The 13,842-nt window shown below is 46.0% G+C and overlaps 1 protein-coding gene across 1 annotated transcript in view; it reads right to left on the minus strand.

The window, feature by feature from the left end:
- TUSC3 (tumor suppressor candidate 3) overlaps positions 1-5,093 on the minus strand; it is a 563,832-nt gene extending 558,739 nt beyond the window's left edge. The window contains exon 1 of the mRNA XM_063920865.1: positions 4,940-5,093. Coding sequence (XP_063776935.1) covers positions 4,940-5,044 — 105 coding nt within the window. The 5' untranslated portion in view covers positions 5,045-5,093. The remainder of the gene's footprint in view (positions 1-4,939) is intronic.
- Between the last annotated feature and the right edge of the window lie 8,749 nt (positions 5,094-13,842).

Here is a 13,842-nt window from a genome sequence, read left to right on the forward strand (position 1 = left end):
GGCCTCAAATTAAATACTGAACTGTCGGATCCTTTCTGTCGGAAAGGATTCGACATCAATTGAATACTGCCCTATGACTGTTATTACCCAGTTTTGTTTTATCATGGTTTCCAACTGTAAAGCGCAATGGAATTTGCTGTGCTATATAAGAAACTGTTAATAAATATAATAAAGTATACACTTGTCGACATTGGGGCTCCTGCCTTCCAGGGGCCATAGACTGCTTGTCGACAAGCCTTATATTTTCCCTTTTCAACCTTAGTACAGAATGCCCAACAATATAAAATCCTCAGCACTATACATGAAATTCCATGAAAATATAAAGAAAGCCTATTTCTTAGTTTCCAGGAAGCATGACAGTAGGCTGCAATATTACAGGTTGCTGCTGATGACTAAGCCTGAACCCGCTTCAAACGGCTGGTGAAAGACTATTTCTTTTTATTGCATTTCACCTTACAATCAGGGGAGCATTACACAGGGTTTAAGTGTACTCCGTCTACAATTGTCAAGCGCAACGGAATATGCTGTGCTATTTAAGATAAATAAAGAAACCACTTTTTGCCTGTGGAAGTGAAACTACCTGATTACATGAGAGGGTTATACATTTATAAAGAAAGAAAAGCGCTGGGTACCAAGTTGAATAAATCAATAATAGATAACGATAAAAGAAAACATCCTTTCATCAGTAAGTTTGGTGAATATCTACAACATAATAAAACATATAGGCCGGGATGTACTAAGAAGGCGTAATGCATACCGCCAAATATCACATCAGTGATCGCAAAAACGCGCTATGGCGCGTATTTTACCCCAAAACAGCCTCCTGTGACCCACATTTAGAAGATGAGCGGGTCCCACAGGACGCGCTCATCTGTATCTGTGTGTCATTGCCTAGCCAGTCAGCAGCACACAGGAGGTGACTGACTGTTCCCCCAGCCAATCACCTCCTGTAGTCTCCAGCCAATAATAGCATGCAGTGTCTCTCTTCATTGCCCGCCATGCCAATTCAGCACGCTTGGAATCCTCCTCCCCACTGCGCGCGGACCCTGGGTTCCACCGCCATCACCAAGACACTGTCCCCGCTTACCCGGCACAGCGCCACCTCCTCCCCGCTGCACACTGACCCTGGGCTCCGCCACCAGCTCACTCGGAACAGCGCCACCAGCGCCCTCCTCCGCAACGGAGAGTATATCTGCCTTGTGCCCCCAGCAGCATGTGTACCCGCACTAGCAGGCTGTGTGAGGTGGTGGATGGGCTTGCTGTAGGGAGTCTCAGCGTTGCTGTCTGCCGGGGGACAACTGAGAGGATGAGGCTGCAATGTGTATAACATGCTCTCCCTGGCGCAAAGTGTAGAACGTGCCCTCCCTGGCGCAAAGTGTAGAACGTGCTCTCCCTGGCGCAAAGTGTAGAACGTGCTCTACCTGGCGCAAAGTGTAGAACGTGCTCTACCTGGCGCAAAGTGTAGAACGTGCTCTACCTGGCGCAAAGTGTAGAACGCGCTCTACCTGGCGCAAAGTGTAGAACGCGCTCTACCTGGCGCAAAGTGTAGAACGCGCTCTACCTGGCGCAAAGTGTAGAACGCGCTCTACCTGGTGCAAAGTGTAGAACATGCCATATCTGGCGCAAAGTGTAGAACGTGCTCTTTCTGGCGCAGTGTGTATAGGGGGTTCTACCTGGCGCAACAAGTGGCACTACTGTGTGGTGTAATGTGAATTGGCACTATTATGTGGTCACACCCCTTCCCCACGAAGCCATGCCCCTAAATTTTATATTTTTTTATGCTTTGAAATCAAGGAGATGGAGCACCAATTCACTTTCTGACGAAGGGCACCAAAACGTCTAGTTACAGCTCTGGTGCAGGGTGCATGCTACACAGCCCAGCAGCATTATCACCCCCCACCCACCCCCCCGCAAAACTTTTGTAGTGTCCAAATCAAGTCTGTATATTTATATTTGAATCATTAATCAGATTAATAAGAACCTTCATACCTTCATTCCGATGGGACCCAGAAAAGGGCAGGTAGGACCCCAATTTTTAAAAGTGAGGGGTTTCTGGGACCCACTTTTTTGGGGCTCAGCGTGATCACTGTCGCATTAATACTAATCTCCAATGGCTGAAAAGGGAACGCCCAGAATACGGTTTAGACACATCTGTTTTTCCCTCCCTAGCCACCCCATTACCCCAAATGCTGACTACTTGTCACAGTCACTTTGCAAATAACTGTTATGTGTTAGTGCTCTGGCTATTCAAGTGGTACACATGCGCAGTGCTTCTATGTCACATGCAGTGGCAAATAAAATTGCTTCACTGCGTCTGACATCATTATTACATGCACCTCTGAATCGGGCACAATGTCTAGTAAAGAACCGAAGCGATGTCTGCCCTGCTGCTAATCAGAAGTCATCTGCCTGAGCTTCATTAAACACTCCAACCTCATATCACATAAAGTTATTTTCCACTCAGGGACAGATGTAATTAGCTACCTGAAACAACACCTCAAGTGTGAGGCATCTGAGAGAAACCTCTTGCAAAGATTTAAAGGGACCAGATGTTATGGCTTCCAACACAAGAGTAAAATCCCAAGGAGTCCCAAAAGGCTTGGTTAAAGGATTATTGCTTTCTTAAAGAAAAGCGTTCTGTAATTCTCATACCAGTCCAGAAAAACAATAAGGTCCTGATGCTGAGTTGGGTGGAAATCAAAAGCATGTGTTCCTGCATTGTGTGCAAGGGAAATAAATGTATATATTCACTTGTATGCATCTTTCATATTATTATCATCATTATTTATTTATTAGGTGCCGTAGCGCAGTACACAGTATAAAGTACTAGTCATCATCACCATTTCACACTTGCACCAGCCAATACTCAAAAAGATACACCTAGACCAAGGGGTATTAATGCTTACTTCCAAACCTGCAGAGCCTGCAGTTGTGCCAAAGTCCTCACTGAACTTTGCATATGACAGTAAATGTAGATGTAATTGCCCATAATTGCATACACTACTTACCGGAGGATGCACGGTGCAAAAACCGCCAAGATACACTCCAGCAATAGGGGCATATCAGTCTCTAATGCAGACCCCTGGACTTCAAGGGTTGAGAGAGCAAGGGTTACATTTACTAAAGCTTCTAAAAGTGAAAAGAGGCGATGTTGTTCATAGCAACCAATCAGATTCTGTCTTTCATTTCTCTATTGCATCCTACAAAATGATAGACAGAATCTGATTGGTTGCTATGGGCAACACCACCTCTTTTCACTGTTAGAAGCTTTAGTAAATTTATCCCAAAGATAATCCATCCATTTATCCCAAGTCTAATCCATCCTGAAGAAAATCCAGAGTCTGTGGAATGGGAGCAGAACCAGGATGAAATAATTTGGGCTTTGTACAAGAGAATTGAGGGGATTTTTTCAAAAAGATCTACAATAATTCGATGTTATGTTTCCCTGGCTAAAACACACATTTACTAACAGATGATTTTTTTAAATTAATTTTTCAATGTTAGTAAATGTGTGTTTTAGCCCTGGAAACATGACGTAGATATAAATCGATTTGAAATCAATAAAAATCATTGAAAATAGACATTTAGTACATATATCCCTAAATGTTTTCCAATATAGCAAAAAGAGGTAGAATTTTTCATTCTAGCTTCAAGAAGTACCTTAGTTATAGAACCATGTCAAACTGCTAACGCCGGGATTTGTACCTTGAAACCCCCCTGATGAGCCCAGTAATAAATAGCCGCTTTAATTTTTTTATTATTTGTTATCTACATTTTAAAAATTGGCCAGGCTAAAGTCAAGCAATGTGTGACCCATTATAAAGTACTGTATGACCATAAACATGAGGAAATAGGAAATATTGGAGTACATGTATGAAGCAGTGAAAAAAGTGAAGTGGACCAGTGGAGAAGTTGCCCATGGCAACCGATCAGCATCTACAGTACCTATCATTTTATAGAATGTACTTGAAAAAAATGCTTCCTCAAACCTGATTGGTTGCTATGGGCAACTACTCCACTGGTTCACGTCTCCACTCTTCTCACTGCATGATACATCAACCCCACTGTACACTGCACTTTATTTCAAACACTTAAGCAAATGGTCTTTTGTTGTCATTCTTTTATTTAAATGGATATAAATCGGGTACACTGTATGTCATAGATACAATCATCTACATTCAGCAGAGTGTAACTAACGTTACCTGTATCTTATAAGAACATATATCAAGTAGCAGCAAATAATGACAATGAAGACTACTGTGTAAATTTACTAAAGCTTCTAAAGGGGGGTACACACTGGGCGATTTCTGCATAAAAAATAAACGATAGCGACATGTCATTATTTATTTTTAGCCTAAAATCATCCAGTGTATATGGGATTGATATTGGTGAATAAGCGCTACCTCACATCGTCCAGCGGTCACCAATACTGAGCTGATATGCAGCTCAACCCGTCAATGTCGGGCTGAGCTGCATGTTTGGGAATGCTGGCGGTTACACCCCTGAACGTTATCGTTTAACGGTAACGTTCAGTGTGTACGCACTATATCGTTGAACGCTATATCGTTATAGTCGTTCACTGCCGGCATTTAAACATTGGGTAGTGTGTACCCACCTTTAAACAGAGAACTGGTGATGTTGCCTATAGCAACCAATCAGATGCTGTCTATCATTTTCTAAAATGCAATAGAGAAATGATAGACAGCATCTGATTGGTTGCTATGGACAACATCTCCAATTCTGTTATTTACTCCTATGTATAAGAGCTTTCTCCAGCAATTAGTATACCACACTGTGATTAATGACGTTTGTGATTCTGTAACCAGAGACATTATGATATGCACTTCCACCTATCAGACCCATAGCAGGGAAAGCACACAAGCTTACATAGGTGGCACATTTATTTCCAGCACACAGCAGATGCATCACTGAGTAATACCTCTTTCTTCTTCTGTCCCCCTCCGTTCTGCAGGCACAAGATCAGGATGAGGAGGCTGCTGAGGATGAAGAGATGCTGCATTGCTGCCCTCACTCTGCACGCCATGATTGTGTAGCCTTAAATGATGCTGCTGCATCCCCATCACCACCTGCTCCGCTGCGGCTGCTGTCACTGGCTGCGGGCCGGCCAATGACCAGGAGGATAGGCTGCAGCAAAGCATCACTGGTATTGTAGTTCTTCTTACACAGCTGCAGACTACAGATACCTCACACACATCGTGATTGGGATTAGTACAGTATTTGCACAGTGGTTGGTTGGGATGGGTTTGTGCTAAAGAAAAGGACATTCTGTACTGGCTTTATTGCTCTTGCTATTCCCCACATTTAGAGTATATGCTGCTTGTTCTTTTGTACATGAATTGTTCATGCATGTTAGTTTAGTATTGCAAAAGTGGATTAGTACTGTAGTCCAAGCATTAAGTATTTTTTTATTTAATACAGTTCACGCTTCATCTGATTAGTTTTAGTAAAAATTTAAAAAAAATATGCAATCTTAAAATGTCAGTATAAAGACAGGCTGGTTTATATAGATTGATTTATATAGATAGCACACATATGTACATACAAATCTAGGTATACAGATACTGTAGATAAGTATTGCAGGCATATATTGAGATGGGTAACATGAAAGTGCAAGAATCTCTAATTACATCATTATTATATCTACTTTAAATAATAGTTGTATTTTAATCATGAGGGCGAAACAAAGGAATTCCGACAATCTGTCATTCCAGGAATTCAGGTATCGGCTTTATGAGCAAGCAGTGAGGGCCTGGGGCAGATGAACAGTTTATTTATTTACTTATTTACTAGCAGTTATATAGCACAAGCCTATTCTGCAGCACGTTAAAGAGAAATTGACTTGCTGCAGCATTTTGGGGGGGGGGGGGGGGTGATGTGGATCGTTCTACAAAACAGGGGCGTCGCCCTCGTTTTGTTGGCATGCCGAGCCAAGGTTCTGCATCTTTGGATCAGACTTCATGACCTCGACTGAATGTCCGCCGGCGATTCTGAGTAAGCTGAGGCTTTCTCAGATGGGCGAGGGCTGCGAACATCGGAGATCTGATGATGTGTATTCTCACACAGCACTCGGATCTCACATGCTGCCAGGGGGTGTCTTTTGTCCCCAGGCGCCTCCTGCAGCATTAGAATATTTTCTCATCACTGCCGCGTCCTGAGGTGCAGCAGTGATGAGAATAGCATACCCTCCAACATTTTACACATAAAAATCGGTACAAATTAATTAGGAAAGGGGGCGTGACCACGGGTAAAGGTGGCCGGACAACGCCTCTTTTCCTGTACTTTCAATGGAAGTTTGGAGAGCCAAAAATCGGTACAGACCATAAAAAAAGGTACTGCACCTGCCAAAAAGGTACAGTTGGAGGGTATGGAATAGGGTCAATCACTGAACCAGGTCCAGAGGATAGAGCAAGAGGGACAGTACTGTTCTTCCTGCTGCTGTCTCAGTGTCATGTGACACAATGGGGTAAATCTAGTATAAAGTATAAATACTAAATCAGGCTTTTTAATCAATCAGTCATTCAAAGCTACTGATAATTGGAAGCTTTGAAAACCTGCTGTATACTAAATATACCCCACTATAGGCCTATTTCAGACCTGATCATAGCAGCAAATTTGTAAGCTATTGGGCAAAACCACATGCACTGCAGGTGGGGACAGATATAACAGATTATTATTATTATTATTATTATTATTATTATTATTATTATTATTATTTTCTCTGACGTCCTAAGTGGATGCTGGGGACTCCGTAAGGACCATGGGGAATAGCGGCTCCGCAGGAGACAGGGCACAAAAGTAAAAGCTTTAGGATCAGGTGGTGTGCACTGGCTCCTCCCCCTATGACCCTCCTCCAAGCCTCAGTTAGGTTTTTGTGCCCGGCCGAGCAGGGTGCAATCTAGGTGGCTCTCCTAAAGAGCTGCTTAGAGTAAAAGTTTTGTTAGGTTTTTTATTTTCAGTGAGTCCTGCTGGCAACAGGCTCACTGCAACGAGGGACTTAGGGGAGAAGAAGTGAACTCACCTGCGTGCAGGATGGATTGGCTTCTTAGGCTACTGGACACTAGCTCCAGAGGGACGATCACAGGTACAGCCTGGATGGGTCACCGGAGCCGCGCCGCCGACCCCCTTGCAGATGCTGAAGAGAGAAGAGGTCCAGAAATCGGCGGCTGAAGACTTCCCAGTCTTCTTAAGGTAGCGCACAGCACGGCAGCTGTGCGCCATTGCTCTCAGCACACTTCACACCAACGGTCACTGAGGGTGCAGGGCGCTGGGGGGGGCGCCCTGGGCAGCAATGAAAGTACCTATGCTGGCTAAAAATACATCACATATAGCCTCTGGGGCTATATGGATGTATTTAACCCCTGCCAGGTTGTCAGAAAAACGGGAGAAGAAGCCCGCCGAAAAGGGGGCGGGGCCTATTCTCCTCAGCACACAGCGCCATTTTCCTACACAGCTCCGCTGCTAGGAAGGCTCCCAGGCTCTCCCCTGCACTGCACTACAGAAACATGGTTAAAACAGAGAGGGGGGGCACTTATTTGGCGATATTATTATATATTAAGATGCTATAATGGAAAACACTTATATAAGGTTGTCCCTGTATAATTATAGCGTTTTGGTGTGTGCTGGCAAACTCTCCCTCTGTCTCCCCAAAGGGCTAGTGGGGTCCTGTCCTCTATCAGAGCATTCCCTGTGTGTGTGCTGTGTGTCGGTACGTGTGTGTCGACATGTATGAGGACGATGTTGGTGAGGAGGCGGAGCAATTGCCTGTAATGGTGATGTCACTCTCTAGGGAGTCGACACCGGAATGGATGGCTTATTTAGGGAATTACGTGATAATGTCAACACGCTGCAAGGTCGGTTGACGACATGAGACGGCCGGCAAACCAATTAGTACCTGTCCAGGCGTCTCAAACACCGTCAGGGGCTTTAAAACGCCCATTTACCTCAGTCGGTCGACACAGACACAGACACGGACACTGACTCCAGTGTCGACGGTGAAGAAACAAACGTATTTTTCCATTAGGGCCACATGTTACATGTTAAGGGCAATGAAGGAGGTGTTACATATGTCTGATACTACAAGTACCACAAAAAAGGGTATTATGTGGGGTGTGAAAAAACTACCTGTAGTTTTTCCTGAATCAGATAAATTAAATAAAGTGTGTGATGATGCGTGGGTTTCCCCCGATAGAAAATTATTGGCGTTATACCCTTTCCCGCCAGAAGTTAGGGCGCGTTGGGAAACACCCCTTAGGGTGGATAAGGCGCTCACACGCTTATCAAAACAAGTGGCGTTACCGTCTCCAGATACGGCCGCCCTCAAGGAGCCAGCTGATAGGAGGCTGGAAAATATCCTAAAAAGTATATACACACATACTGGTGTTATACTGCGACCAGCGATCGCCTCAGCCTGGATGTGCAGCGCTGGGGTGGCTTGGTCGGATTCCCTGACTGAAAATATTGATACCCTTGACAGGGACAGTATTTTATTGACTATAGAGCATTTAAAGGATGCATTTCTATATATGCGAGATGCACAGAGGGATATTTGCACTCTTGCATCAAGAGTAAGTGCGATGTCCATATCTGCCAGAAGATGTTTATGGACACGACAGTGGTCAGGTGATGCAGATTCCAAACGGCACATGGAAGTATTGCCGTATAAAGGGGAGGAGTTATTTGGGGTCGGTCCATCGGACCTGGTGGCCACGGCAACGGCTGGAAAATCCACCTTTTTTACCCCAAGTCACATCTCAGCAGAAAAAGACACCGTCTTTTCAGCCTCAGTCCTTTCGTCCCCATAAGGGCAAGCGGGCAAAAGGCCAGTCATATCTGCCCAGGGGTAGAGGAAAGGGAAGAAGACTGCAGCAGGCAGCCCCTTCCTAGGAACAGAAGCCCTCCACCGCTTCTGCCAAGTCCTCAGCATGACGCTGGGGCCGTACAAGCGGACTCAGGTGCGGTGGGGGGTCGTCTCAAGAGTTTCAGCGCGCAGTGGGCTCACTCGCAAGTGGACCCCTGGATCCTACAAGTAGTATCCCAGGGGTACAGATTGGAAATTCGAGACGTCTCCCCCTCGCAGGTTCCTGAAGTCTGCTTTACCAACGTCTCCCTCCGACAGGGAGGCAGTATTGGAAACAATTCACAAGCTGTATTCCCAGCAGGTGATAATCAAAGTACCCCTCCTACAACAAGGAAAGGGGTATTATTCCACACTATTTGTGGTACTGAAGCCAGACGGCTCGGTGAGACCTATTCTAAATCTGAAATCTTTGAACACTTACATACAAAGGTTCAAATCAAGATGGAGTCACTCAGAGCAGTGATAGCGAACCAGGAAGAAGGGGACTATATGGTGTCCCTGGACATCAAGGATGCTTACCTCCATGTCCCAATTTGCCCTTATCACCAAGGGTACCTCAGGTTCGTGGTACAGAACTGTCACTATCAGTTTCAGACGCTGCCATTTGGATTGTCCACGGCACCCCGGGTCTTTACCAAGGTAATGGCCGAAATGATGATTCTTCTTCAAAGAAAAGGCGTCTTAATTATCCCTTACTTGGACGATCTCCTGATAAGGGCAAGGTCCAGAGAACAGTTGGAGGTCGGAGTAGCACTATCTCAAGTAGTTCTACGACAGCACGGGTGGATTCTAAATATTCCAAAATCGCAGCTGATTCCGACGACACGTCTGCTGTTCCTAGGGATGATTCTGGACACAGTCCAGAAAAAGGTGTTTCTCCCGGAGGAGAAAGCCAGGGAGTTATCCGAGCTAGTCAGAAACCTCCTAAAACCAGGCCAAGTGTCAGTGCATCAATGCACAAGAGTCCTGGGAAAAATGGTGGCTTCTTACGAAGCGATTCCATTCGGCAGATTTCACGCAAGAATTTTTCAGTGGGATCTGCTGGACGAATGGTCCGGATCGCATCTTCAGATGCATCAGCGGATAATCCTGTCTCCAAGGACAAGGGTGTCTCTTCTGTGGTGGCTGCAGAGTGCTCATCTACTAGAGGGCAGCACATTCGGCATTCAGGACTGGGTTCTGGTGACCACGGATGCCAGCCTGAGAGGCTGGGGAGCAGTCACACAGGGAAGAAAATTCCAAGGAGTGTGGTCAAGTCTGGAGACTTCTCTCCACATAAATATACTGGAGCTAAGGGCAATTTACAATGCTCTGAGCCTAGGAAGACCTCTGCTTCAAAGTCAACCGGTGCTGATCCAGTCGGACAACATCACGGCAGTCGCCCACGTAAACAGACAGGGCGGCACAAGAAGCAGGAGGGCAATGGCAAGCAAGGATTCTTCGCTGGGCGAAAAATCATGTGATAACACTGTCAGCGGTGTTCATTCCGGGAGTGGACAACTGGGAAGCAGACTTCCTCAGCAGGAACGACCTCCACCCGGGAGAGTGGGGACTTCATCTGGAAGTCTTCCACATGATTGTGAACCGTTGGGAAGTATTGCGCCAGGTCAAGAGACCCTCAGGCAATAGCTGGGACGCTCTGGTAACACCGTGGGTGTACCAGTCGGTGTATGTGTTCCCTCCTCTGCCTCTCATACCCAAGGTACTGAGAATTATAAGACGGAGAGGAGTAAGAACTATACTCGTGGCTCTGGATTGGCCAAGAAGGACTTGGTACCCGGAACTTCAAGAGATACTAAGAAGGGACTTGCTTCAGCAAGGATCATGTCTGTTCCAAGACTTACCGCGGCTGCGTTTGACGGCATGGCGGGTGAACGCCGGATCCTAAGGGAAAAAGGCATTCCGGAAGAGGTCATCCCTACCCTGGTCAGAGCCAGGAAGGAGGTGACCGCACAACATTATCACCGCATTTGGCGAAAATATGTTGCATGGTGTGAGGCCAGGAAGGCCCCCATGGAGGAATTTCAACTCGGTCGATTCCTGCATTTCCTACAAACAGGAGTGTCTATGGGCCTCAAATTGGGGTCCATTAAGGTTCAAATTTCGGCCCTGTCGATTTTCTTCCAGAAAGAATTGGCTTCAGTTCCTGAAGTCCAGAAGTTTGTCAAGGGAGTACTGCATATACAACCCCCTTTTGTGCCTCCAGTGGCACTGTGGGATCTCAACGTAGTTCTGGGATTCCTCAAATCACATTGGTTTAAACCGCTCAAATCTGTGGATTTGAAATATCTCACATGGAAAGTGACCATGCTGTTGGCCCTGGCCTCGGCCAGGCGAGTGTCAGAATTGGCGGCTTTGTCTCACAAAAGCCCATATCTGATTGTCCATTCGGACAGGGCAGAGCTGCGGACTCGTCCCCAGTTTCTCCCTAAGGTGGTGTCAGCGTTTCACCTGAACCAGCTTATTGTGGTACCTGCGGCTACTAGGGACTTGGAGGACTCCAAGTTGCTAGATGTTGTCAGGGCCCTGAAAATATAGATTTCCAGGACGGCTGGAGTCAGGAAAACTGACTTGCTGTTATCCTGTATGCACCCAACAAACTGGGTGCTCTTGCTTCTAAGCAGACGATTGCTAGTTGGATGTGTAGTACAATTCAGCTTGCACATTCTGTGGCAGGCCTGCCACAGCCAAAATATGTAAATGCCCATTCCACAAGGAAGGTGGGCTCATCTTGGGCGGCTGCCCGAGGGGTCTCGGCTTTACAACTTTGCCGAGCTGCTACTTGGTCAGGGGCAAACACGTTTGAAAAATTCTACAAATTTGATACCCTGGCTGAGGAGGACCTGGAGTTCTCTCATTCGGTGCTGCAGAGTCATCCGCACTCTCCCGCCCGTTTCGGAGCTTTGGTATAATCCCCATGGTCCTTACGGAGTCCCCAGCATCCACTTAGGACGTCAGAGAAAATAAGAATTTACTTACCGATAATTCTATTTCTCGTAGTCCGTAGTGGATGCTGGGCGCCCATCCCAAGTGCGGATTGTCTGCAATACTTGTACATAGTTATTGTTACAAAAATCGGGTTATTATTGTTGTGAGCCATCTTTTCAGAGGCTCCGCTGTTATCATGCTGTTAACTGGGTTCAGATCACAGGTTGCACAGTGTGATTGGTGTGGCTGGTATGAGTCTTACCCGGGATTCAAAATCCTTCCTTATTGTGTACGCTCGTCCGGGCACAGTATCCTAACTGAGGCTTGGAGGAGGGTCATAGGGGGAGGAGCCAGTGCACACCACCTGATCCTAAAGCTTTTACTTTTGTGCCCTGTCTCCTGCGGAGCCGCTATTCCCCATGGTCCTTACGGAGTCCCCAGCATCCACTACGGACTACGAGAAATAGAATTATCGGTAAGTAAATTCTTATTATTATTATCATCCTTTATTTATATGGCGCCACAAGGGTTCCGCTGCGCCAAATTACAGAGTACATAAACCATATCTCCCAACATGACCCTCCCCAGGAGGGACAGATTGCTTTGCTCCTGGACTTCCCTCTTAATAAATGATTGCCCTTAACTGTAGTCAAACACCTACCTTATCCATTAACCTGTTCAAAACAGGAGCCGGCAATCATAAATTAAGAGGAAAGTCTAGGAGTAGAGCATTGTGTCCCTCCTGGGGAGGGTCATGTTGGGAGGTATGAATAAACAAATAATCAAAACAGGAAAACAGCAACTTACAGTTGAAGACAATATAGGACAAGTACAGGGTAAATAAACATAGCTACATCAGCAGATGGCACTGAAATAAGTATCAGGTGGCAGAAAACTGCTGGATTTGGTGCAGTTGAAGATTATATAAGTAAGAAAAAAGATAAGCACATGAGGGAATAGGGCCCTACTCGTGAGAGCTTACATTCTAAAGGGGAGGGGTAGACAGACAGGGGTGACTCAGATGGGGTACATAGAGAGCGTGGAACAGAGGGTTAGGATGAGATTTGGCTGGGTTTGGTGAAGAAGTGGGTCATGAGAGCCCGTTTGAAGTTTTGTAGAGATGGGGAGAGGTAGGGAATTCCAGAGAAAGGGAGCAGCACGTGAAAAATCTTGGAGGCAGGAGTGGGAGGAAGTAATCAGTAGGCAGGAGAGTCGGTGTGCATTAGCAGAGCAAAGAGGACGGGTGGGAGTGTAAAGGGAGATATGGTCAGAGATGTAAATGGGAGAGTAGTGGGTAAGGGCTATGTAAGTGAGTGTGAGAAGCTTGAAATGGATTCTGAAAGGAAAGGGAAGCCAGTGAAGGTCTTGTAACAGAGGAGAGGTGGACGTAGTGCGTTTGGTGAGGAAAATGAGCCGGGCAGCAGCACTGAGGATAGATTGGAGTAGAGAGAGGTATTTGTCAGGAATGCCAGTCAGGAGGAGATTACAGTAGTTCAGTCTGTATATGACCAGTGAGTGGATAAGGGTCTTAGTAGCATCCTGGGTCAGAAAGGGTCTGATCCTGGAAATATTTTTTAGATGTAAATAGCAGGTTTGTGAGAGGTGCTGAATGTGTGGTTTGAAGGAGAGGGAGGAGTCAAGGATTACTCCAAGCCAATGCACTTGGGGGCTAGAGGAGACAGTAGTGCCATCAATGGATAATGAGATTGTGGGTGGTGATGTTATGCGGGAGGGAGGTAAGATGATCAACTCGGTCTTAGACTTGTTAAGTTTAAGAACTAATGAGCTTATGTAGTGAGGACGTATAGAGAGAGAAAAGAAGGGCACCAAGGACAGAACCTTGGGGTACACTTACAGTTAGTGAAGTTAGGGGGAGGTGGAGTCATGAGAGGAGACAGAGAATGAATGGTCAGAGAGCTAGAAAGACAGCCAAGAGAGCGCAGTATCACGCAGACCAATGGAGTGAAGGATTTGCAGTAGGAGAGAGTGGTCCACAGTGTCAAAAGCAGTGGACAGGTCAAGAAGAATAAGTAGAG

The sequence above is a fragment of the Pseudophryne corroboree genome, chromosome 1 (assembly GCF_028390025.1).
Source record: "Pseudophryne corroboree isolate aPseCor3 chromosome 1, aPseCor3.hap2, whole genome shotgun sequence".
Classification (NCBI taxonomy): Eukaryota; Metazoa; Chordata; class Amphibia; order Anura; family Myobatrachidae; genus Pseudophryne; species Pseudophryne corroboree.